The sequence below is a fragment of the Mus caroli genome, unplaced genomic scaffold (assembly GCF_978045245.1).
Source record: "Mus caroli unplaced genomic scaffold, Mus_caroli_1 scaffold_10, whole genome shotgun sequence".
In the NCBI taxonomy this organism is placed as follows: domain Eukaryota; kingdom Metazoa; phylum Chordata; class Mammalia; order Rodentia; family Muridae; genus Mus; species Mus caroli.
Window position 1 is genome coordinate 282,672 of NW_028227265.1, and position 27,426 is coordinate 310,097.

The window sequence follows — 27,426 nt, forward strand, 5'->3', positions numbered from 1 at the left end:
TATATATACTATCATATCATCTGCAAAGAGTGATATTTTGACTTCATCTTTTCCAATTTGTATCCCTTTGATCTCCTTTTGTTGTCGAATTGCTCTGGCTAGGACTTCAAGTACAATGTTGAATAGGTATGGAGAAAGTGGACAGCCTTGTCTAGTCCCTGATTTTAGAGGGATTGCTTCAAGCTTCTCACCATTTACTTTGATGTTGGCTACTGGTTTGCTGTAGATTGCTTTTATCATGTTTAGGTATGGGCCTTGAATTCCTGATCTTTCCAAGACTTTTATCATGAATGGGTGTTGGATCTTGTCAAATGCTTTTTCTGCATCTAACGAGATGACCATGTGGTTTTTGTCTTTGAGTTTGTTTATATACTGGATTACGTTGATGGATTCCCGTATATTGCACCATCCCAGCATCCCTGGGATGAAACCTACTTGGTCAGGATGGATGATTGTTTTGATGTGTTCTTGAATTCGGTTAGCAAGAACTTTATTGAGGATTTTTGCATCAATATTCATAAGGGATATTGGTCTGAAGTTTTCTATCTTTGTTGGGTCTTTTTGTGGTTTAGGTATCAGAGTAATTGTGGCTTCATAGAATGAGTTGGGTAGAGTACTTTCTGTTTCTATTTTGTGGAATAGTTTGTGAAGAACTGGGATTAGATCTTCTTTGAAGGTCTGATAGAACTCTGCACTAAACCCATCTGGTCCTGGGCTTTTTTTAGTTGGGAGACTATTAATGACTGCTTCTATTTCTTTGGGGGATATAGGGCTGTTTAGATCATTAACCTGATCTTGATTCAACTTTGGTACCTGGTATCTGTCTAGGAACTTCTCCATTTCATCCAGGTTCTCCAGTTTTGTTGAGTATAGCCTTTGGTAGAAGGATCTGATAGTGTTTTGGATGTCTTCAGGATCTTTTGTTATGTCTCCTTTTTCATTTCTGATTTTGTTAATTAGGATGCTTTCCCTGTGTCCTCTAGTGAGTCTGGCTAAGGGTTTATCTATCTTGTTGATTTTCTCAAAGAACCAGCTCCTTGATTGGTTGATTCTTTGAATAGTTTTTCTTGTTTCCACTTGGTTGATTTCGCCCCTGAGTTTGATTATTTCCTGCCGTCTACTCCTTTTGGGTGAATTTGCTTCCTTTTGTTCTAGTGCTTTTAGGTATGTTGTCAAGCTGCTAATGTGTGCTCTCTCTAGTTTCCTTTTGGAGGCACTCAGAGCTATGAGTTTTCCTCTTAGAAATGCTTTCATTGCATCCCATAAGTTTGGGGATGTTGTGGCTTCATTTTCATTGAACTCTAAAAAGTCCTTAATTTCTTTCTTTATTCCTTCCATGACCAAGGTATCATTGAGAAGAGTGTTGTTCAGTTTCCACGTGAAGGTTGGCTTTCTATTATTTATTTTGTTATTGAAGATCAGCCTTAGTCCATGGTGATCTGATAGGATGCATGGGACAATTTCAATATTTTTGTGTCTATTGAGGCCTGTTTTGTGACCAATTATGTGGTCAATTTTGGAGAAGGTGCCATGAGGTGCTGAGAAGAAGGTATATCCTTTTGTTTTAGGATAGAATGTTCTGTAAATATCTGCCAGATCCATTTGATTCACAATTTCTCTTAGTTTCTCTGTGTCCCTGTTTAGTTTCTGTTTCCATGATCTGTCCATTGGTGAAAGTGGTGTGTTGAAGTCTCCCACTATTATTGTATGAGGTGTAATGTGTGCTTTGAGATTTACTAAAGTTTCTTTAATGAATGTGGCTGCCTTTGTATTTGGAGCATAGATATTCAGGATTGATAGTTCCTCTTGGAGGATTTTACCTTTGATGAGTATGAAGTGTCCCTCCCTGTCTTTTTTAATGACTTTGGGTTGGAAGTCAATCTTATCAGATATTAGAATGGCTACTCCAGCTTGTTTCTTCATACCATTTGCTTGGAAAATTGTTTTCCAGCCTTTCCTTCTGAGGTAGTGTCTATCTTTTTCTCTGAGATGAGTTTCCTGTATTCAGCAAAATGTTGGGTCTTGTTTGTGTAGCCAGTTTGTTAGTCTATGTCTTTTTATCGGGGAGTTGAGTCCATTGATATTAAGAGATATTAAGGAAAAGTAATTGTTGTTTCCTGTTATTTTTGTTGTTAAAGTTGGCATTCTGTTCTTGTGGCTGTCTTCTTTTAGGTTTGTTGAGGGATTACCTTCTTGTTGTTTCTAGGGCGTGGTTCCTGTCCTTGTATTGTTTTTTTTCTGTTATTATCCTTTGAAGGGCTGGATTTGTGGAGAGATAATGTGTGAATTTGGTTTTGTCGTGGAATACTTTGGTTTCTCCATCTATGTTAATTGAGAGTTTGGCTGGGTATTGTAGCCTGGGCTGGAATTTGTGTTCTTTTAGTGTCTGTATAACATCTTTCCAGGTTCTTCTGGCTTTCATAGTCTCTGGTGAAAAATCTGGTGTAATTCTGATAGGCTTGCCTTTATATGTTACTTGGCCTTTTTCTCTTACTGCTTTTAGTATTCTATCTTTATTTAGAGCATTTGTTGTTCTGATTATTATGTGTCGGGAGGTATTTCTTTTCTGGTTCAGTCTATTTGGAGTTCTGTAGGCTTCTTGTATGTTCATGGGCATCTCTTTCTTTAGATTTGGGAAGTTTTCTTCTATAATTTTGTTGAAGATGTTTGCTGGTCCTTTGAGTTGAAAATCTTCATTCTCATCCACTCCTATTATCCGTAGGTTTGGTCTCCTCATTGTGTCCTGTATTTCTTGGATGTTTTGAGTTAGGATCTTTTTGCATTTTACATTTTCCTTGATTGTTGTGCCGACGTTCTCTATGGAATCTTCTGCACCTGAAATTCTCTCTTCCATCTCTTGTATTCTGTTGCTGATGCTGGTATCTATGGTTCCAGATTTCTTTCCTAGGGTTTCTATCTCCAGTGTTGCCTCATTTGGGGTTTTCTTTATTGTGTCTACTTCCCTTTTTAGGTCTAGTATGGTTTTGTTCATTTCCATCATCTGTTTGGATGTGTTTTCCTGTTTTTCATTAAGGACTTCTACCTGTTTGATTAGGTTATCCTGTTTTTCTTTAAAGATTTGTAACTCTTTAGCAGTGTTCTCCTGCAATTCTTTAAGGGATTTTTGTGCTTCCTCTTTATTGTCTTCTACCTGTTTACCAGTGTTCCTTTGTATGTCTTTAAGTGTGTTATTAAAGTCCTTCTTGAAGTCCTCTACCATCATCAGGAGATATGCTTTTAGATCCGTGTCTAGCTTTTCCGGTGTGTTGGGGTGCCCTGGGCTGGGCGAAGTGGGAGTGCTGGGTTCTGATGATGGTGAGTGGTCTTGGTTTCTCTTAGTAAGATTATTACGTTTACCTTTGGCCATCTGGTAATCTCTGGGGTTAGTTGTTGTCGTTGTCACTGTTTAAAGATTGGAGCAGAAGCTGTGTTCCACTCACCAGCAGTCTCAAAATCCTGTGGCGGGGGTCGTGGGTAGCTGGCAGTACCCCGGTGCTGGTCCAGCTGGAAGAGGCCTGTGGTCCTACTCAGGCCGGTTTTCTGCTTCCCTAACTAATGCAGTCTCAGGTCCCGCGCGCAATTGGATTGGAGCAGAAGCTGTGTTCCACTCTCCAGAAGTCTTAAGATTCTGTGGCGGGTGTTGTGGGTAGCTGGCGAGTGTCAGCCGACCCTGCGCCCTAGCTACCCCGGTGCTTTTCTGACCGGAAGAGGCTTGTGGCCCTATGTAGGTCTGATTTCTCCCTCCCCAACCAAAGCAGTCTCAGGTCCCGCGTGATTGGACTGGAGCAGAAGCTGTGTTCCACTCACCAGCAGTCTCAAAATCCTGTGGTGGGGGTCGTGGGTAGCTGGCGGGTGTCAGCCGACCCTGCGCTGTAGCTACCCTGGTGCTGATCCGGCCGGATGAGGCCTGTGGCCCTACTCAGGCCGGTTTCTGCTTCCCTAACTAGAACTTCAACTTTCTAAAGAAAAAAATTTGAAGAAGATCTCAGAATATGGAAAGATCTCCCATGCTTGTGGATTGTCAGGATTAATATAGTAAAAATGGCCATCTTTGCCAAAAGCAATCTACAGATTCAATGCAATCCCCATCAAAATTCCAACTCAATTCTTCACAGTTAGAAAGAGAAATTTGCAAATTCATCTGGTATAATAAAAATACCCAGGATAGTGAAAACCATTGTCAACAATAAAAGTACTTCTGGGGAAATCACCATCCCTGACCTCAAGCTGTATTTCAGAGCAATAGTGTAAAAAACTGCATGGTATTGGTACAGTGACAGAGAGGTAGATCAATGGAATAGAATTGAAGACCCAGATATGAACCCACACGCCTATGGTACTTGATCCTTAACAAAGGAACTAAAACCATCTACTGGAAAAAGACAGCATTTTCAACAAACAGTGCTGGCTCAACTGGCGGTTAGCATGTAGAAAAATGTAAATCAATCTATTCTTATCTCCTTGTACAAAACTCAAGTCCATGTGACTCAAGGACCTTCACATAAAACCAGATACACTGAAATTTATAGAGGAGAAAGGGGAACAGCCTCAAGCACATGGGCACATGGGTAAAGTTCCTGAACAGAACACCAATGGCTTGTGCTCTAAATTCAAGAATTGACAAATGGGACCTTATAAAAATGGAAAGGTTATGTAAGGCAAAGGACACTGTCAATAGGACAAAATGGCAGCCAACAGATTGAAAAAAGATCTTTACCAATCCTACATCCAATAGAGGGCTACTATCCAATATATACAAAGAACTCAAGAAACTAGACTCCAGAGAAACAAATAACCCTATTAAAAATGAGGTACAGAGCTAAACAAAGAATTCTAAACTGAGGAATAACAAATGGTTGAGAAGCACTTAAAGAAATCTTCAACATCTGTAATCATCAGGGAAATGCAAATCAAAACAACCCTGAGATTCCACCTCACACCAGTCAGAATGACTAAGATCAAAAACTCAGGTAACAGCAGATGCTGGCAGGGATGTGGAGAAAGAGGAAAACTCCTCCATTGTTGGTGGAATTGCAAGCTGGAACAACCACTCTGGAAATCAGTTTGGCGGTTCTTCAGAAAATTGGACATAATACTACCTGAGGACCCAGCAATACCACTCCTGGGCATACACCCAGAAGATGCTTCAATATATCACAAAAACATATGCCCCACAATGTTCACAGCAACTTTATTTATAATAGCTAGAAGCTGGAAAGAAACCAGATGTCCCTCAACACAAAGGATACAGAAAATGTGGTACATTTACACAATGGAGTACTTCTCAGCTATTAAAAACAATGAATTTATGAAATTCTAGACAAATGGATGGTACTGGAGGCTCTTCCTGAGTCAGGTAGCCCAATTAAAAAAACAAAACAACAACAACAAACCCCCATATGTTATGCACCCACTAATAAGTGGATATTAGCCCAGAAGCTTGGAATACCCAAGATATAATTTACAAACCACACGAAACTCAAGAAGAAGGAAGACCAACGTGTGGATACTTTGATCCTTCTTAGAAGGGGGAACAAAATACCCATTGAAGGAGTTACAGAGAGAAAGTGTGGAACAGAAACCGATGGAATGACCTTCCAGAGACTGCCCCACCTGGGGATCCATCCCACATGTAATCACCAAACCCAGACACTATTGTGGATGCCAACAATGCTGAAAGGAGAATGAAATGGCTGTCTCCTGAGAGGTTCTGCTAGTGCTTGAAAATACAGGAGTGTATGCTCACAGCCATCTATTGGACTGAACACAGGGTCCCCAATTAAGGCCCTAGAGAAAGAAACCAAGGAGCTGAAGGGGTTTCTAGCCCCATAGGAGGAACAACAACATGAACTAACCAGTACCCCCAGAGCTTCCAGGGACTAAGCCACCAATCAAAGAGTACACATAGAGGGACTCATGGTTCCAGCTACATATGTAGCAGTCAGCCATGAATGGGTGGAGAGGCACTTTGTCCTGTGAAGGTTCTATGTCCCAGTGTATGGGAATGCTAGGTCCAGGGAGTGGGTGGGTTGGTGAGCAGGGTGAGTGGGATGCAATAGGGGTTTTTAACATTTGAAATGTAAATAAAGAAAATATCTAATAAAAATGTAAATAAATAAAATTCCCTCACACAAATCATCAGCCTGCCTCTACTCAAAATATAAACAGGCTGAGAAAGAAATTAGGGAAATGACACCTTTCACAATAGTTACAAATAATATAAAATACCTTGGTATGACTCCAACTAAGCAAGATCATTCATCTATATTAAAAGAACTTCAAGTCTCTGAAGAAAGAAATCGAAGAAGATCGCCCATTCTCATGGATTGACAGGATTAACATAGTAAAAATGACTTTCTTGCTGAAAGCTATCTACAGATTCAGTGCAATACCCTTCAAAATTCCAACTCAATTCTTCACAGAGTTAGAAAGAGTTATTTGCAAATTCATCTGGTACAACAAAAAGCCCAGGGTAGTGAAAACTATTGTCAACAATAAAAGTACTTCTGGCAGAATCTCTATCCTTGACCTCTAGCTGTATTACAGAGCAATAGTGATAAAAACTGCATGGTACTGGTACAGTGACAGAGAGGTAGATCAATGGAATAGAATTGAAGACCCAGAAATGAACCCACATACCTATAGTCACTTGATATTTGATAAAGGAGCTAAAACCATCCACTGAAAAAAATGACAGTATTTTCAACAAATGGTGCTGGTTCAACTGGCAGTCAGTATGTAGAAGAATGCAAATCAATCTGTTCTTATCTTCTTGTACAAAGCTCAAGTTCAAGTGGATCCAGGACCTCCACAATGTCATGGTCCTTTTCAAGCTTGTAGCATCAAACCATTACCAGTGTGCTTTTTCTGCCTCTTGCTTTTGGATCAAGATGTAGGCTCCCAGCTTTCTTCCTGCCACGCCTTTGCTCCCTCTGAAATTGTAAGGCCTTTGTCATTTTAATTAGTTGATAATTCTAAAGCAAAAGTTATAGTATGTTCATTCTACGGGTGTCTATTTTCTTTTTAATGCTATTAATTCTTTTATGTCCTAAAACTTTCAATTAGTAACAATATAGATTTTGAAAGAAAAGTCTTAAAGTGCTTAAACCATATCTTGAAATATAGTTAAATATGCATAAAACACATAAATCAAATTCAAAGATAATTGTTGAAATTGTATACAGGAGTACAATGAAAAGGAGCAAAATGTAAAGTTTTAAGAGAAAAAATTCGCCAGAAAATTAATGGAGGAACCAAGGTTTCTACTGAAAGTGATAAGGAGAATGAAGATAGGCCTGAGTTGCTCTCTGGGCAAGACCCTACCTAGCTAAACTTCTTTTCTGCAGTGAAAGAAAAAAGTTTAAGACTTTTCTCCTAAAAAACAGCAGACATAAGCAAATGTGATTCAAGGGACTGGACTCTATCTGAACTTGACAGCATCACCCACTGCTGTTCTGGCTTTAGAGTCATGAACAATGCATGGGTAAAGTTGTGTAGAATCTTACTCCATGGTTAAGGAAAGCTGCTGAAGCTGAAGCTGTATGGTATGGAAGGGCAGTCCTTGTATAGAGGCCATGAAAGGGCAAGAGGCTTCAAGAGTCTACTGTATGAATGGAAGTGAAGCCTGGATTGTGGTGGAGACCCCAAAATGTTAAAGGTGTCAGAGCCCTGGGCTGTCTGCCAAGGAGAGCTATAGTGTGGATTGGAACATCACAAGAGAGAGACATATATCTTGGAGGAAGCAGGGCTGTAATTCTGGAACTAGCTAAGCCCACTGACCTCAGACATAGCTCAGCTACAGGATTTGGACTGTGCCTGCCTTGTTTCTGTCTTGCTTTGATCGAGTGTTTCCTCACTGTGACTGGATTCCTTCCTTTTGGATTGGTAATGTATATTTTGTTCCATTAAAAGTATGTAATTGTATTTTAATTTTATAGTTAAATGATTGACCTGAGTCTCACAACAGATTTTGAATGGTGGACTTTCAAACAGTGTTGAGACTGAAAAAGTGTAGAAACTTTTGAAGTTTTACTAAATGAATATTTCATTATCGTATGAACACATATCTTTAGTGACCATGTAATAGAATGTGGTAGTTTGAATGAGAGTGGCTCCCATAGAGGCCATGTTTGAAAAATTAGTCCCCAGTTGGTGGAACTCTTTGGGAGGTATGGCCCTGTTGGAGAAAGTATGTCAGAGGGGTGGTTTGAAACTTAAAAACCCAGGCCATTCTCAGTTTGTTTTCTTTTCTTGTTGCTTTCAGATTAAGATGTGATCCCTAGAGATGTTCCATCATCATGAACTCTAACCCTTTCCTGGATAAGCTGCTTTCTTCATGATGTTTTGCCACACAATGTAATAGTAATTAGGACAAACATGCAATTTTATCTTCAAGAAGCATATAGTTGCTTTAAGTTCCAGCTCCATTAAGCACAATTCAGCTCAACTCAGACTTCAGCATGAAAAGCAGTCACTTAAATCACCAGCTAATTGTTGGCCCCACTCAATATTTGATTTAGTAGCCTAGGGAAGGAAGAAATAAAAATACCCTTATTTGTAGATAATGCAATTCTATATATTAAAGACCCCAGACATTCCACCAAAACCCTCTACTCATAAATATATTCAGTAAAACCAATGGACACAAAATTTAGACACAAAAAATCAGTAGCCTTATTGTATACAATTGACAAACATGCTTAGAAAAAAAACAGGAAAACAATATTTACAATGACCTCAAAAAATAAACTGTGGAATAAATCATGAACATTTTATACTAACAGAACAGAGAAAGTTATAAATCAGGCATTTTCAAATACTCTTCTGGGAACATCAAGTAGGCAGGTTATGACATGATGGGGAAATCTTTACTGTAGCCCTCAGATGCTAATTGATATATTCTTAGCCTTTCAGTGGATGGAATTTATAGATCTTGTCTGTATATTGCAAACTGTTTGATCTAATAATCACAAAAATATTGGGTCACACAGAGGTCAACAATAAATGGCTATTTGGAGGCTGAGATAGCCCAAGGTGGTTTTCTTCTGAAATTGTACATCTCCTCTATTATTTGTGTTTGAATCAGTTAATCACCTCTTGTAGAACATACAGCAGGCTTAGCTCTCTCCTGGGAACTTTTAATATTTTATGAACAATATATTAGATATTAATAATTTATTAATAATTTAGGAGTTTTCCAAAATAGTCCTATGGAGTGCAAAGCTATTCTTTTTTATTCTAGATGTAGTTGTGTATTCAAAATAGACTAAACATCATAACCACAAAGTTATTATAACTTTGGAACTACAGATTTATATTTGCCCTAGCAATATAAATCATAGTAATTTTAGTAAATTTATCATTAATAATTGTAAATGTTGCATGATACTTATTTTATCTTTAAATATACTTTCTAAAACTTTTTTCAGGCTTTGGAGTCTCTTTACAAGGTATGTGTTTCAATTCCTTGCAGCTTAAAGTAACTATAATTAAAGGGAAGAATGCATATTAAGCAAATATGATCTAGATTTTGAAATTACAGCATTCCCTGATTGTTGCTAGATATTTTTAAGTTTATCTTGCAGTTGTATGTTACACTACCCCCTTCTGAGCCCTGTGTGATGCATGTGAGTCAGGAATGGTGCTTGGTAGCTACAGGGCACAGACATATATGTATTAACTTTCTCCTTAATTTTTTTTTTCATGAAGTGGTTTCAGGAACAAGTCAACCAAATGGAGGAGGTAAAATATAACTCCTTAACTGTTAATTACATTAGTAAGTATTTGACCCATTTAAAATCAGTTTGAAGTATGTATAAATCAAATGTTTCAATAACCATTGATTATAAAGTAATATTTTGATTTAGGTTGAAAAATAATCAGTTTGTAGCAAAATGCTTATCAGTAATTTGCATATGAGTTTTCTGTATGAATCCATTAAAGAAAAATTTATAGGATCATATTTTTTCCTAAAGAATAATGTAAATTTCACATACTTTCTTTTTTAACTTACATAAAAGTGGTTAAAAATTTATCATCTTAAAATTTCTCCTGTATTTAAACATTATCCATAATATAAGCAGACATAAAATTGTATTGACTTTTTCAAAATTTATTCTGTTCTTTAATGATATATTTTGCATTTTGGATTTTCAAATATTTTAAAAACTAGACTGAGAATAACTGGTCTTTGTCTTCAAGGACATTCAATCTAATTTGGGAGAGAATATATATTCCCAAGAAGCTTCAGGGATTTTCAGAATTAAGAAAATAATGAAATGCTTTTAAGACATGAGATCAAAGTGGGTCTTTAGTAACTGGACAATTTTGTTACTTTAGATCAGCAGGGACCAAAGTAATTTAGAAGAACTTCAATCAGATGGTAAAACAGCCAGTTTGAACATTGTACAAATTGCAAAACTGGCACGTAAATTCGAAGATATTAAAAGTCGCCTAAAAAAGCGCAAGGAGGCCATGCAGACTAAACAAGAGTAAGTGAGTTATATGAATTAATTGAATTAAAATCAGTGATTAACATCACATGTAAGATAAGTCAAGGTTACTGCTTTACGAAGAACTTCTAAATGATATCTGAATGTTTAGTTACTTTTTTTTTTTGACATGAAGGTTATTTTATTAGATATTTTCTTCATTTACATTTCAAATGCTATCCCGAAATTCCCCTATACCCTCCCCACCAGCCCTGCTCCCCTACCCACCCACTCCCACTTCTTGGCCCTGGTGTTCCCCTGTACTGGGGCATATAAAGTTTGCAGGACCAAGGGGCCTCTTTTCCCAATGATGGCCAAGTAGGCCATCTTCTGCTACATATGCAGCTAGGGACACGAGCTCCGGGAGTACTGGTTAATTCATATTGTTGTTCCACCTATAGGGTTGCAGTCCCCTTCAGCTCCTTGGGTACTTTCTCTAGCCCCCATTGGGGGCCCTGTGTTCCATCCAATAGCTGACTGTGAGCATCCACTTCTGTATTTGCCAGGCACTGGCCTAGCCTCACACGAGACAGCTATATCAGGGTTCTTTCAGCAAAATTTTGCTTGCATGTGCAACAGTGTCTGCGTTTGATGGCTGACTATGGGATGGATCCCCAGGTGGGGTAGTCTCTGGATGGTCCATCCTTTCGTCTTAGTTCCAAACTTTGTCTCTGTAACTCCTTCCATAGGTATTTTGTTCCCTATTCTAAGGAGGAATGAAGTATCCACATGTTGGTCTTCCTTCTTCTTGATTTTCATGTGTTTTGCAAATTGTATCTTGGGTAGTCTAAGTTTCTGGGCTAATATCCACTTATCAGTGAGTGCATATCATGTGTGTTCTTTTGTGATTGGGTTACCTCACTCAGGATGATATGCTCCAGTTACATCCTTTGCCTAAGACTTTCATAAATTCATTGTTTTTAGTAGTGGAGTAGTACTCCATTGTGTAAATGTACCACATTTTCTGTATCCATTCTTCTGTTGAGGGATATCTGGGTTCTTTCCAGCTTCTGGCTATTATAAATAAGGCTGCTATGAACATAATGGAGCATGTGTCCTTATCACCAGTTGGAATATCTTCTGGGTATATGCCCAGGAGAGGAATTGCTGGATCTTTCGGTAGTACTATGTCGAATTTTCTGAGGAACTGCCAGACTGATTTCCAGAATGGTTGTACCAGCTTGCAATCCCACCAACGATTAGAGGAGTGTTCTTCTTTCTCCACAACCTCACCAGCATCTGCTATCACATGAATTTTTTTATCTTAGCCATTCTGATTGGTGTGAGGTGGAAACTCAGGGTTGTTTTGATTTGCATTTCCCTGATGACTAAGGATGTTGAACATTTCTTTAGGTGCTTCTGAGCCCTTCGGTATTCCTCAGTTGAGAATTCTTTGTTTAGCTCTGTATCCCACTTTTAAATAGGTTTATTTGATTTTTCTGGAGTCCAGGTTCTTGAGTTCTTTGTATATATTGGATATTAGTTTTCTAACATATTTAGGATTGGTAAAGATCCTTTCCCAATCTGTTGGTGGCCTTTTTGTCTTATTGACAGTGTCTTTTGCCTTACAGAAACTTTGCAATTTTATAAGGTCCCATTTGTCGATTCTCAATCTTATATCACAAGCCATTGATGTTCTGTTAAGGATTTTTTTCCCCTGTGCCCATATCTTCGAGGGATTTCCTCACTTTTTCCTCTATAAGTTTCAGAGTCTCTGGTTTTATGTGGAGTTCCTTGATCCACTTAGACTTGAGTTTTGTACAAGGAGATAAGAGTGGGTATATTCCCATTCCTCTACATAATAACCTCCAGTTGTTCCAGCACCATTTGTTGAAAATGCTCTCTTTTTCCAGCATGGATGTTTTTAGCTCCTTTGTCAAAGATCAAGTGGCCATAGGTGTATGGGTTCATTCCTGGGTATCCAGTTCTGTGCCATCGATCTACCTGTCTGTCACTGTACCAGTACCATGCAGTTTTTATCACAATTGCTCTGTAGTACAGCTTGAAGTCAGCCATGGTGATTCCACCAGAGGTACTTTTATTGTTGAGAGTAGTTTTTCCTATCTTAGATTTTTTGCTATTCCAGATGAATTTGCAAATTGCCATTTCTAACTTGGTACAGAACTGAGTTGGGATTTTGATGGGGATTGCATTGAATGTGTAGATTGCTTTTGGCAGGATAGCCATTTTTACTATATTAATCCTGCCAATCCATGAGCATGGGAGATCTTTTCATCTTCTGAGAGCTTTGATTTCTTTCTTCAGAGACTTGAAGTTCTTTTTTTTTAATTTTTTAATTATATATTTCCTTCATTTACATTTCAAATGCTATCCCAAGTGTCCCCTATACCCTCCCCCACCCTGCTCCCCTACCCACTCACTCCCACTTCTTGGCCCTGGCTTTCCCCTGTACTGGGGCATATAAAGTTTGCTAGACCAAGGGACCTCTCTTCCCAATGATGGCCAACTAGGCCATCTTCTGCTACATATGCAGCTAGAGACAGGGGTTCTGGGGGTACTGAATAGTTCATATTGTTGTTCCACCTATAGGGTTGCATACTCCTTCAGCTCTTGGGTACTTTCTCTAGCTCCTACATTGGGGGCCCTGTGTTCCATCCTATAGATGACTGTGAGCATCCTCTTCTGTATTTGCCAGGCAATGCCAAAGCCTTATAGGAGACAGCTATATCAGGGTCCTTTCAGCAAAATCTTGCTGGCATATGCAATAGTGTCTGTGTTTGGTAGCTAATTATGGGATGGACTCCCGGGTGGGGCTGTTTCTGGATGGTCCATCCTTTCGTCTTAGCTCCAAACTTTGTCTCTGGAATGCCTTCCATGGATATTTTATTCCCTATTCTAGGGAGGAATGAAGTATCCATGAGTTGGTCTTCCTTTTTGATTTTCTTGTTTTTTGGAAGTTGTATCTTGGTAATTCTAGGTTTCTGGGCTAATATCCACTTATGAGAGAGTGCATATCAAGTGAATTCTTTTGTGATTGGGTTACCTCACTCAGGATAATATCCTTCAGATACATCAATTTGCCCAAGAATTTCATAAATTCATTGTTTTTAATTGCTGAGTTGTACTCCATTGTGTAAATGTACCACATTTACATGTATCCATTCTTCTGTTCAGGGACATCTGGGTTCTTTCCAGCCTCTGCCTATTATAAATAATGCTGTTATGAACATAGTGGAGCATGTGTCCTTATTACCAGTTCGAATATCTTCTGGGTATATGCCCAGGAGAGGTCTTGCTGGATCTACCAGTAGTACTATGTCCAGTTTTCTGAGGAAACACAAGACTGATTTCCAGAGTGGTTGTGCCCGCTTGCAATCCCATCAGCAATGGAGGAGTGTTCCTCTTTCTCCACATCCTCTCCAGCATCTGCTGTCACCTGAATTTTTGATCCTAGCCATTGTGATTGGTGTGAGGTAGAATCTCAGGATTGTTTTGATTTGCATTTCCCTGATGATTAAGGATATTGAACACTTTTTCAAGTGCTTCTCAGCCCTTCGGTATTCCTTAGTTGATAATTCTTTGTTTAGCTCTGTACCCATTTTTAAAATGGAGTTATTTGAATTTCTGGTGTTCAGCTTCTTGAGCTCTTTGTATATATTGAATATAGTCTCCTATCAGATTTAGGATTGGTAAAAATTCTTTCCCAATCTGTCGATGGCCTTTTTGTTTTATTGACAATATCTTTTGCCCTACAGAAGCTTTGCAATTTTATGAGGTTCCATTTGTCAGTACTTGATCTTACAGCACAGGCCATTGCTGTTCTGTTTAGGAATTTTTCCCCTGTGCCCATATCTTTGAGGGTTTCCCCCACTCTTTCCGCTATAAATTTTAGTGTCTCTAGTTTTATGTGGAGTTCTTTAATCCACTTAGACTTGAGCTTTGTATAAGGAGATAAGAATGGATCAATTCAGGGGCCGGGCGTGGTGGCGCACGCCTTTAATCCCAGCACTTGGGAGGCAGAGGCAGGTGGATTTCTGAGTTCGAGGCCAGCCTGGTCTACAAAGTGAGCTCCAGGACAGCCAGGACTATAAAGAGAAACCCTGTCTCGAAAAAACCAAAAAAAAAAAAAAAATGGATCAATTCATATTTTTCTACATGAGAACCGCCAGTTGTTCCAGCACCATTTGTTGAAAATGCTGTCTTTATTCCACTGGATGGCTTTAGCTCCCTTGTCGAAGATCAACTGGCCATAGGTGTGTGGGTTCATTTCTGGGTCTTCAATTCTATTCCATTGATCTACCTGTCTGTCACTGTACCAGTACCATGCAGTTTTTATCACAATTGCTTTGTAGTACAGCTTGAGGTCAGGCATGGTGATTCCACCAGAGATTCTTTTATTGTTGAGAATAGTTTTTGCTATCCTAGGTTTTTTTTTTTATTCCTGATGAATTTGCAAATTGCTCTTTCTAACTTAGTGAAGAATTGAGTTGGAATTTTGATGGGGATCGCATTGAATCTGTAGATTGCTTTAGGCAGGATAGCCATTTTTACTCTATTAATCCTGCCAATCCCTGACCAGGGGAGATCTTTCTATCCTCTGAGATCTTCTTCAATTTCTTTCAGAGACTTGAAGTTCTTGTCATACAGATCTTTCACTTCCTTAGTTAGAGTCACACCATGGTATTTAATATTATTTGTGACTATTGTGAAGGGTGTTGTTTCCCTAATTTCTTTCTCAGCCTGTTTATTCTTTGTGTAGTGAAAGGCCACTGATTTGTTTGAGTTAATTTTATATCCAGCTACTGTGCTGAAGCTGTTTATCAGGTTTAGGAGTTTTCTGGTGGAATTTTTAGGGTCACTTATATATACTATCATATCATCTGCAAATAGCGATATTTTGACCTCTTCCTTTCCAATTTGTATCCTCTTGATCTCCTTTTGTTGTTGAATTGCTCTGGCTAGGACTTCAAGTACTATATTGAATAGGTAGGGAGAAAGTGGGCAGCCTTGTCTAGACCCTGATTTTAGTGGGATTGCTTCAAGTTTCTCTCCATTTACTTTGATGTTGGCTACTGGTTTGCTGTATATTGCATTTATTATGTTTAGGTATGGGCCTTGAATTCCTGATCTTTCTAAGAGTTTTATTGTGAAGGGGTGTTGGATTTTGTCAAATGCTTTCTCAGCATCTAAGAGGTGATCATGTGGTTTTTGTCTTTGAGTTTGTTTATATAGTGGATTATGTTGATGGATTTCCATATATTAAACCATCCCTGCATTCCGGGAATGAAGCCGACTTGGTCATGATGGATCATTGTTTTAATGTGTTCTTGGTTTCAGTTTAGGAGAATTTTATTATTTTTGCATCAATATTCATAAGGGAAATTGGTCTGGAGTTCTCTTTCTTTGTTGGGTCTTTGTGTGGTTTAGGTCTCTGAGTAATTGTGGCTTCATTGAATGAATTGGGTAGAGTACCTTCTGTTTCTATTTTGTGAAATAGTTTGAGGAGAATTAGAATTAGGTCTTCTTTGAAGGTCTGGTAGAACTCTGTACTAAACCCATCTGGTCCTGGGCTTTTTTTTGGTTGGGACACTATTAATGACTTCTTCTATTTCTTTAGATTGCTAATCTGATCTGGATTTAACTTAGGCACCTGGTATCTGTCTAGAAAATTGTCCATTTCATCCAGGATTTCCAGTTTTGTTGAGTATAGCCTTTTGTAATAGGATTTGATGATACTTTGGATTTCCTCAGGTTCTCTTGTTATGTCTCCCTTTTCACTTCTGATTTAGTTAATTAGGATACTGTCCTTGTGTCCTCTAGTTAGTCTGGCTGAGGGTTTATCTATATTGTTGATTTTCTCAAAAAACCAGCTCCTGGTTTGGTTGATTCTTAGTTTAGTTCTTTTTGTTTCTACTTGGTGGATTTCAGCCCTGAGTTTGATTATTTCCTGCTTCTTGGGTGAATTTGCTTCCTTTTGTTCTAGAGCTTTTAGGTGTGGTGTCAAGCTGCTAGTGTATGCTCATTCTAGCTTCTTTTTGGAGGCACTCAGAGCTATGAGTTCCTCTTAGGTATGATTTCATTGTTTCCTATAAGTTTGGGTATGTTGTGGCTTCATTTTCATTAGACTCTAAAAAGTCTTCAATTTCTTTCTTTATTTCTTCCTTGACCAAGTTATCATTGAGTAGAGTCTTCATCTTCCATATCAATGTTGGCTTTTTACTATTTATGTTGTTATTGAAGATCTGCCTTAATCCCTGGTGATCTGATAGGATGCATGGGATAACTTCAATATTTTTGTATCTGCTGAGGCCTGTTTTGTGACCAATTATATGGTCAGTTTTGGAGAAGGTAACATGAGGTGCTGAGAAGAAGGAATATCATTTTGTTTTAGGGTAAAATGTTCTGTAGATATTTGTTAAATCCATTTGTTTCATAACTTCTGTTAGTTTAAATGTGTCCCTGTTTGCTTTCTGGTTCCTGAGTCTTTCCATTAATGAGAGTGGGGTGTTAAATCTCCTACTATTATTGTGTGTGGTGCAATGTGTGCCTTGAGCGTTACTAAATTTCTTTTATAAATGTGGATGGCCTTCCATTTGGAGCATAGATATTCACAATTGAGAGTCCATCTTGGAAGATTTTACCTTTGATGTGTATGAAGTGCCCCTCCTTGTCTTTTTTGATATCTTTGCATTGGAAGTCGATTTTATTCCATATTAGAATGGCTACTCCAGCTTGTTTCTTCAGACTGTTTGCTTGGAAAATTGTTTTCCAGCCTTTTACTCTGAGGTAATGTCTGTCTTTGACCCTGTGGTGGGTTTCTTGGATTCAGCAAAATGTTGAGTCCTATTTATGTATCCAGTCTCTTAGTCTATGTCTTTTTATTGGGGAATTGAGTCAATTGATATTAAGAGCTATTAAGAAAAAGTAATTGTTACTTCCTATTATTTTTATTGTTAGAGTTGGGAATCTGTTCTTGTGGCTATCTTCTTTTAGGTTTATTGAAGGATTGCTTTCTTGGTTTTTCTAGGCTCTCATTTCCTCCTTGTGTTGGAGTTTTCCCTTTAATATTTGGTTTCTCCATCTATGGTAATTGAGAGTTTTGCTGGGTAAAGTAGCGTGGGCTGGAATTTGTGTTCTCTTTGTGTCTGTTTAACATCTGTCCAGGATCTTTTGACTTTCATAGTCTCTGGGGAGAAGTCTCATGTAATTCTGATAGGTCTGCCTTTATATGTTACTTGACCTTTTTCCCTTACAGTTTTTAATATTCTATTCTCATTTAGTGCACTTGTTTTCTGATTATTATGTGAATCGGAAAATTTCTTTTCTGGTCCAGTGTATTTGGAGTTCTGTAGGCTTCTTGTATGTTCATGGGCATCTCTTTCTTTATGCTAGGGAAGTTTTTTTCTATAATTTTGTTGAAAATATTTACTGTCCCTTTAAGTTGAAAATCTTCATCTCATCTATACCTATTATCCTTAGGGTTGGTCTTCTCATTATGTCCTGGATTTCCTGGATGTTTTGAGTAAGGATCTTTTTGCATTTTGCATTTTCTTTGATTGTTGTGTCCATGTTTTCTATGAAATCTTCTCCACCTGAGATTCTCTCTTCTATCTCTTGTATTCTGTTGGTGATGTTCGCATCTATGACTCCTGATTTTTCTTAGGATTTCTACCTCCAGAGTTGTCTCCCTTTGTGATTTCTTTATTGTTTCTACTTCCATTTTTTAGATCCTGGATGGTTTTTTTTTTTTCAATACTTTCACCTGTTTGGTAGTGCTTTCCTGTAACTCTTTAAGGGATTTTTGTGTTTCCTCTTTAAGGGATTCTAGCTGTTTACCTGTGTTTTCCTGTATTTCTTTTTTTTTTTTTTTTTTTTTTTTTTTTTTTTGGTTTTTCGAGACAGGGTTTCTCTGTATAGCCCCGGCTGTCCTGGAACTCACTTTGTAGACCAGGCTGGCCTCGAACTCAGAAATCCGCCTGCCTCTGCCTCCCGAGTGCTGGGACTAAAGGCGTGCGCCACCACGCCCGGCACTTCCTGTATTTCTTTAAGGAAGTTATTTATTTTTTCTTAAGGTTCTCCATTATCATCATGAGAAGTGACTTTTGATCCATATCTTGCTTTTCTGGTGTGTTGGTGTTTCCAGGACTTGCTATGGTGGGCGAGTTTGGTTCTGGTGATGCCAAGTAACCTTGGTTTCTGTTGCTTCTGTTCTTATGCTTGCTTTCTGTCATCTGATTATCTCAAGTGCTTGCTGCCCTCAATATATTTGACTGGAGCCTGTCCTTCCTATAATCCCAGTTGATTCATGACTCCTCAGAGTCCAGCTTTCTCTGTGATCCTGTGATTCTGGGCTCCTGTGAACTTGAGATTCTGGGTGTGTCAGAGTTCTTGGCAGTCAAGCTTCCTCTGAGACCCTGAGATCCTGGTGTGACCAAGCTTCTCTTATCCTGGGATCCTGGAATCCTAAGATCCTGGCCGTGTTACAGTGCCTGGAAGTGGTGTCTCCTCTGGGTCAGTGGGGCTGCCTGGTGTGTAGGAAACCAAGTTACATCAGCACTGATCAGAGGGAACCTGAGTCACTGGTCAGGCAGGGCTCCCGTGTCCTTGCTCCTGCTGTCACAGGCCCGACACAATTGGATTAGAACTGATGTTGTGTTCCACTCACCATTAATCCTAAGATAGTGTGCAGAGTCTTCTGGGGACTAGGGGACCATCCGCTGAGTTTGTGCCCAAGGTTACCCGGAGCTGGCGAGGGGACTTGAGTCCCTGGTCAGGCGGGTTTTCTGCTTCCCTGCTGCTGGCACTCGGTGTGATTGGATTGGAACTGATCTTGTGTTCCACTCACCAGTGATTCTAAGATCGCATGGAGAGTCCTCTGGGGACTGTGGGACTGTCAGCCGAGTTTGTGCCCAAGGTGACCCGGAGGCGCCGACCGGAAGGGAACATAAAGTTTTAATAGTCAGAGATGGTGTTATTTGATGCAGTTGACATTAGTCACCTGTGACTATTCATATTTAATTTAGTAAAAAAAATTGGCTTCTGGGTCATACTAAACACATTTCAAATACTCAATCACCATAAATAACTATTTTTTAAAACTTATGTTAGATATCACTATCTTAAAAACATCTGGATTTTAATCATGTTTCTGAATGCCTTAAAAATATACTTTAATTAAAATTGAACTACATCACAGCCTCCTTTGCTCCCTCCAGCTCATTCCAGCCGCCCTTCCATACCCCTTCAAGTTAATAGTCTTTTTCCTTTGTTATTGTTACATGTATACATATGTGTATGTATATATATATGTATATATACATATATATATATATATACAAATACATAATTATAAGCTGCTGAATTTGTTTTTGTTGTTTGTCTATACATAGTTTCAGAGCTGACCATTTCTCATTGGGCAGCTAATAACAGGGGTTCATCTCTTCTCCAAGCAGTCATTAAATATAATTCTTTGTCTAGTTGTGGGACCCTGCAAAAATTTCCACTTGCCTCATTAGCATGTCTATTGTTACACCATTGTTTTCCAGTCTTGTTTATGCAGCCATTGATAGGATACATTGTTACACTTCCAGGTCTTATGAGTCTTGCACTATTTCCACTCTTTTCTCCAAGATGTTCTTTGAGCAATTGATGCAAGACCTATGATGTAGATGTGTCTGTTGGGGCTAGGCTCCCCATGATCTGTTGCTCTATGCATTTTGGCCACTTGTGGATTACTGTGATGGTTTCCATTTGCTGTAAAAAGAGGCTTCTTTGATGAGAAGTGTAGTTATACTTATCTACAAAAATAAAGATAAGATTTAGAATGTAGTTAACTATTATGCAACTTTAGTAAATTTCTGATAGTATAAGTCTTTTTTTTAACTTTTTGAATTCCACATTGTGCACCCCAATCCCACTCATCCCCCATTACTCTCATACCTGCCCTGGACCCTTACAGCCTCCTCCCCAACAGAAAAAAAAAATCTTATTTAAGCTAAAGTGTGTCACACTGTGTCCCTCAGCATACCATTTCCTCTACATTTTTTTGCTTGCAAGTGTTCATTGAAATGAGTCATTTGGTCTGTTATGAGGCCTCTGACATCTGGTACAGTATCAATACTGGAACCTCAGTGCTCCCATACACACATGAGCCTATCCATGCTCCTGTTACTAAGATCAGCTCTACTGTGCTCCGAGGAGAGTTGCAGGGCCTACTCTCCAGAGCACTGCAGCAGGTAATGGGCAAAGACAGCCCTCCTGCTCTTTTGACCACAGGTTCAGCTCTCCTATAATGCCCAGGCAAGGGGTGGGGCCAGTTCTGCATAGCCCTCAGACATCAAAATGTCCCCAGACTGAAGTCTGGATCAGGGATATCTATCTGGCCTTTGGTGGTAATCGATTTCTGCTGATACAGGGATATGAACCCAGACTAGTAACAGCACAAGCCAAGACCCCACCATGGTTCCAACTATTCAAATTAAGCCTAATTAATTGAGTTCACTACCCACAAGTCTCCACAAGTCTCCAGTTATGCCGTGTGTGTGTGTGTGTGTGTGTGTGTGTGTGTGTGTGTGTGTGTGCCCATATTCTCCTGTTTCTCGTTTTCTTCTGTTTCTCCACCATTTAATTGCTCCTCTTAGTGGTGTACTCATGGTCTCTGAGTGTCTGAAGTAGTCTCAGGAGTGGCCTAAGAAGTGCTATACCCCAGCTGTCCATTATAGCTCCAAGCAGGGGGTCCTCTTGGGTATGGGCTGTCTCCCACAGTCTGTGTGATGCCAGACTGGCACTCATCTCAGGCTAGCTTCCTGTCCCAGCTCCATGGCACTGGACTGATGATCATCTTGGGCTTGCCCCTTTCTTGGGTCACACTTGTCTGGTATGCCCATGTAGCCCCATGTGGGGGTTGTCTGTCTCTGGCTCAGATCCTGCCCTGGGAAGCCATCTTAGTATGCATATGAGATTCTGGACTGGTGCTAATGATGAACCTGATGACTCAGGCTAGCTCCCTGTTAGGGTCCCCTAGTGCTGGACTGGAGGTCACTTCAGACTTTCCCTTCCCAGAATGCATTAATCTACTAATCATTCACATATATACAGGTCAGAACACTGAGCATAGACATAGCCTCTCTTTTCTCTGCCATATAATGATGCACATGTGACATAGCAGCCACAACTACAATTCCTGTAGTGACAGAGGTAGATGCTTTTTAAAGGCCCATTACCTCAGTAGCTATGTTTCCAGTACCAGGCATTGGTGGAAACCATACAGGGAAGGCTGTGGCAAGCAAGTAAGCTTCTTGGATTCAGCATATCATTTTGCACAGCTGTGATGGGTGAATCCTAGAAAGGCGGGGCCCCAGGTGCTTTGTCCAGGATTGCTTCTTGATGCTGATGTACCTTCTTATAAATGTTGTTGCTCAGTTGCTCATTTTCCTGACAACATGTGACTGGAAAAAGAAAGACCATTTATGCCTACAGTCAGTTGTGACTGATCTTGCCCACCCTATTGGGCAAATTTTCTGCAGATCATTATAAAGATGTACTTTCATATAATAATGCTGTTTAGATGAATTGGTGATTTAAAAAATTCCTGATAATGATTTTATAGTTCTCCTGAATTGATTCAAGTAAATTTATGCCTCTATAGAATAAAAAGCTACAAATAGAGTTCTGGTGCATGAGCTACTTGCACTAGGAAAAGAAAATAGGTTTAGAACAATTTATGATCAAGGAAAACATTGCTTTTATGTTAGAAATAATATCACTAATTTCTAGAACTAAAGATCATAAACTGATAATGGACAATCACAGGTACAAGGACAGAAAACAAATGATTGACTACTTAATTTATACCAGACTTCAAAATAATAAGACATAAGACAGATGATTTGTCTCTTGATATAAAACTTGCTAACTTATGATGTTAATAACTATTGCTTTAAATGTATCATGAACTTGAGCTTTAAAAAATGGGTAAGGAAGACAGTCTTACAACACCCAGAGGAGTCTCCACTCCCAGACACTCTAACATTCCCAGAATCACAGTATCACAGGAGCTTGGTCACAACAGGATTTTAGGGTCCCAGAGGCAAACTTGATTCCTAAGAATTCTGACACACCCGGGATCTCAGGATCACAGGATCCCAGAATCACAGGATCACCGAAACAACTGGACTCTGAGGAGTTCTGACAACCAGGATCACAGGAAGGACAGGCTCCAGTTAGATATAACACGGGCAGGTAGCACTAGAGATAATCAGATGATGAGAGGCAAGCATAAGAACATAAGCAACAGAAACCAAGGTTACTTGGCATCATCAGAACCCAATTCTCCCACCATAGCAAATTGAGAAAACACCATCACACTGGAAAAGCCAATTTCGGATCTAAATTCACTTCTTATGACAATGATAGAGGACATTAAGAAGGATGAAAATAACTCCCTTAAAGAAATACAGGAGAACATAGGTAAACAGACACAAGTCCTTAAGGAGAAAACACAAAAACTCCTTAAAGAATTACAGGAAAACACAATCAAACAGGCTAAGGAAATGAACAAAACAATCCAAGATCTAAAAATGGAAATAGAAACAATAAAGAAATCACAAAGGAAGACACCCTTGGAGTTAGAAAACATTCCAAAGAGATCGGAAGTCATCGATACAAGCATCACCAACAGAATACAAGAGATAGAAGATAGAATCTCAGGTGCAAAAGATACCCCTATGGTCACTTGATCTTTGACAAGGGAGCTAAAACCATCCAATGGAAAAAAGACAGCATTTTCAACAAATGGTGCTGGCACAACTGGCGGTTATCATGTAGAAGAATGCGAATTGATCCATTTCTATCTCCTTGTACTAAGGTCAAATCTAAGTGGATTAAGGAACTCCACATAAAACCAGAGACACTGAAACTTATAGAGGAGAAAGTAGGGAAAAGCCTCGAAGATATGGGTACAGGGGAAAAATTCCTGAATAGAACAGCAATGGCTTGTGCTGTAAGATTGAGAATCGGTAAATGGGACCTCATAAAATTGCAAAGCTTCTGCAAGGCAAAAGACACCGTCAATAAGACAAAAAGGCCACCAACAGATTGGGAAAGGATCTTTACCTATCCCAAATTGGATAGGGGACTAATATCCAATATATATAAAGAACTCAAGAAGGTGGACTCCAGAAAATCAAATAACCCCATTAAAAATGGGGCTCAGAACTGAACAAAGAATTCTCACCTGAGGAATACCGAATGGCTGAGAAGCACCTGAAAAAATGTTCAACATCCTTAATCATCAGGGAAATGCAAATCAAAACAACCCTGAGATTCCACTTCACTCCAGTCAGAATGGCTAAGATCAAAAATTCAGGTGACAGCAAATGCTGGCGAGGATGTGGAGAAAGAGGAACACTCCTCCATTGTTGGTGGGATTGCAAGCTTGTACAATCACTCTGGAAATCAGTCTGGTGGTTCCTCAGAAAATTGGACATAGTATTACCGGAGGATCCCATAATACCTCTCCTGGGCATATATCCAGAAGATGTCCCAACTGGTAAGAAGGACACATGCTCCACTATGTTCACAACAGCCTTATTTATAATAGCCAGAAGCTGGAAAGAACCCAGATGCCCCTCAACAGAGGAATGGATACAGAAAATGTGGTACATTTACACAACGGAGTACTACTCAGCTATTTTAAAAAATGAATTTATGAAATTCCTAGGCAAATGGATGGACCTGGAGGGCATCATCTTGAGTGAGGTAACCCAATCACAAAGGAACTCGCACAATATGTACTCACTGATAAGTGGATATTAGCCCAGAAACTTAGAATACCCAAGATATAAGATACAATTTGCTAAACGCATGAAATTCAAGAAGAACGAAGACCAAAGTGTGGACACTTTGCCCCTTCTTAGAATTGGGAACAAAACACCCAGGGAAGGAGTTACAGAGACAAAATTTGGAGCTGTGACGAAAGGATGGACCATCTAGTGATTACCATATGCAGGGATCCATCCCATAATCAGCTTCCAAACGCTGACACCATTTCATACACTAGCAAGATTTTGCTGAAAGGACCCAGATATAGCTGTCTCTTGTGAGACTATGCCGAGGCCTAACAAACACAGAAGTGGATGATCACAGTCAGCTATTGGATGGATCACACGGCCCCCAATGGAGGAGCTAGAGAAATTACCCAAGGAGCTAAAGGGAACTGCAACCCTATAGGTGGAACAACAATATGAACTAACCAGTACCCCAGAGCTCTTGTCTCTAGCTGCATATGTATTAAAAGATGGCCTAGTCGGCCATCACTGCAAAGAGAGGCCCATTGGACTTGCAAACTTTATATGCCCCAGTACAGGGGAACCCCAGGGCCAAAAAGGGGGAGTGGGTGGGTAGGGGATTGGGGGGCTGGGTATGGGGGACTTTTGGGATAGCATTGAAAATGTAAAGGAGGAAAATACCTAATAAAAAATAAATTTAAAAAAAAGATACCATAGAAAACATTTACACAAGGGTGAAAGAAATGCAAAATGCAAAAAGCTCTTAACCCAAAACATCTGAAAATCCAGGACACAGTGAAAAGACCAAACCTAAGGATAATAGGTATAGAAGAAAGCAATAATAACCAACTTAAAGGGCTTCAGGGCACAGATCACAAGGTATTTTTCTAGTAACTCCTGGGAGACCTGTAACTACTTTATGAGAAAGGCATTAGTATATGTAAGTTTTAACAGATAATGAGCCTGGAGCTGAGAGAGGCACGAAAGGTGGCTCCAGGCCACATAATTCCAGGTTTGGAGCAGGCTGTCTCACTCTCAGGGTTGTGCTCTTAGCACTACACCAAATGATAATATACTAGCAGTTTCTACTGATTTGTTTTTGTAATTTTAGTTCTAAGTTTTATTGGTGTTCTTAATTATATTCTTGGAATATACAACTTATAGAATTTGTATTTTTTACTATAGGATGACATTTGCCTTAGCACTGAGTGAAAGATAAATGATATGCTAACTTTTATTTCACAAACTTTATATGTCTAGTCTATAAATTATAGATCCTTGAGCATTTAACTTAACCCTGAATATATATGAAGATATGTTTTCTTAACAGGGATAAAGAGACAGTAGCAGAAACATTGAAACATTATGGACTTATGGAAAAGCAGATTGAAGGTAATATTTTATAAATCCTTAAACTTTATAGTTTCATGAACATATATATATACTATATATATATTTTAATTTAACTTACATGCCTTCAATATGTCCCTTGTTACTTGTTTCTCCTGGCCATGTGCTCACAGTCCATCTCCTATCATGGCGGCTTCTCCCTTTTGTGTGTGCTTTCTTCCTCTCTTTTCCCTATCTGCCATCCTGAATCAGGTAACTGAAAACTCACTTACCTCTATCTACTGCCCAATCACAGGCCTTAGCCTTTTGTTGAGCAATTAACTTAAGAAGCAAGGTTATATACTACCATTTGAAGTATGTGAGGCTCTTCTTGTTGTGGGCTACCTGATCTTGTGGACAAGTTTTTAGCATTTGGATACACAACAGCACAGGCCAACCTCAACACAGTCATTTCACATATATAGTGCACATGCAAGCAAAACACTCAAACACATAAAATAAAAACAAATATTTTTATTAGATATTTTCTTTATTTACATTTCAAATGCTACTCCCTTTCCTAGTTTTCCCTCCAAAACCCCCCTATCCCTTCCCCTAATCCCCTGCTCACCAACCCACTCACTCCTGATTCCTATCCCTTTCAGTCCCCTATACTGGGGCATATAACCTTCAAAGGACTAAGGGCTTCTCCACCCATTGATGACCAACTAGGCCATCCTCTGCTACACATGCAGCTAGAACCATGAATCACACCATATGTTTTCTTTGGCTGGTGGTTATTCCCAGAGAGCTCTGGGGACACTGGTGAGTTCATATTGTTGTTCCTCCTATAGAGCTTGCAAATGCTTTCAGATCCTTGGTTCCTTTCTCTAGTACTTTCACTGGGGACCTTGTGCTACATCCAATAGATAGCTGTGAGCATCCACTTCTGTTTTTCTCAGGCACTGGCAGATCCTATCAGGAGACAGCTATATCAGGCTCCTGTCAGCAAGCTTTTGTTGGCATTCACAATAGTGTGTGGGTGTTTATGGTATGGATGCCCAGGTGGTGCAGTATCTGGATGGTCATTCCTTCAGCCTCTGCTACACACTTTGTTTCTGTAATGCATCCCATGGGTATTTTGCTTCCCCTTCTAAGAAGTATTGGAGTATCCACACTTTGGTTTTCCTTCTTCTTGAATTTCATGTGGTTTATGAATTTTATCTTGGTTGTTCCGAGCATCTTGGCTAATGTCTACTTATCAATGAATGCATATCATGCATGTTATATTGTGATTGGGTTACCTCACTCAGGATGATATCCTCCAGATCCATCCATTTGTCTAAGAATTTCATAAATTCATTGTTTTTAATAGCTGAGTAGTATTTTATTGAGTAACTTACCACATTTTCTGTATCCATTCTTCTGTTGAGGGACATCTGGGTTCTTTCCAGATTCTGGCAATTATAAATAAGGCTGCTATGAACATAGTGGAGCATGCGTCCTTACTACATGTTGGAGCATCTTCTGGGTATATGCCCAGGAGTGATATTGCTGGGTCCTCAGGTAGTACTATGCCCAGTGTTATGAGGAACTGCCAAACTGATTTCCAGAGTGTTTGCACCAGCTTGCAATCCCACCAGCAATGAAGGAGTGTTCTTCTTCCTCCACATCCTCACCAGCATCTGCTATCACCTGAGTTTTGATCTTAGCCATTCTGACTGGTGTGAGGGGGAATCTCAGTGTTGTTTTGATTTGTATTTCCCTGATGACTAAGGATATTGAACATTTCTTTAGGTGCTTCTCAGCCATTCAGTATTCCTTGGTTGAGAATTCTTTGTATAGCTCTGTATTCCATT

The 27,426-nt window shown here is 39.3% G+C and overlaps 1 protein-coding gene and 1 non-coding gene across 2 annotated transcripts in view; one reads left to right on the forward strand and one right to left on the reverse strand.

Annotated features, from left to right (window-relative positions):
• Positions 1 to 27,426, forward strand: part of LOC110300626 (coiled-coil domain-containing protein 7A-like) — a 319,531-nt gene that overhangs the window by 42,927 nt on the left and 249,178 nt on the right. The window contains exons 6-9 of the mRNA XM_085843505.1: positions 9,429 to 9,449; positions 9,709 to 9,741; positions 10,339 to 10,490; positions 25,569 to 25,630. Of these exons, the coding sequence (XP_085699631.1) occupies positions 9,429 to 9,449; positions 9,709 to 9,741; positions 10,339 to 10,490; positions 25,569 to 25,630 (268 nt within the window). The remainder of the gene's footprint in view (positions 1 to 9,428; positions 9,450 to 9,708; positions 9,742 to 10,338; positions 10,491 to 25,568; positions 25,631 to 27,426) is intronic.
• On the reverse strand, positions 21,515 to 21,646 carry LOC115030283 (small nucleolar RNA SNORA17). The gene has a single exon (XR_003835871.1). It is a non-coding gene; the product is annotated as a small nucleolar RNA SNORA17 (small nucleolar RNA).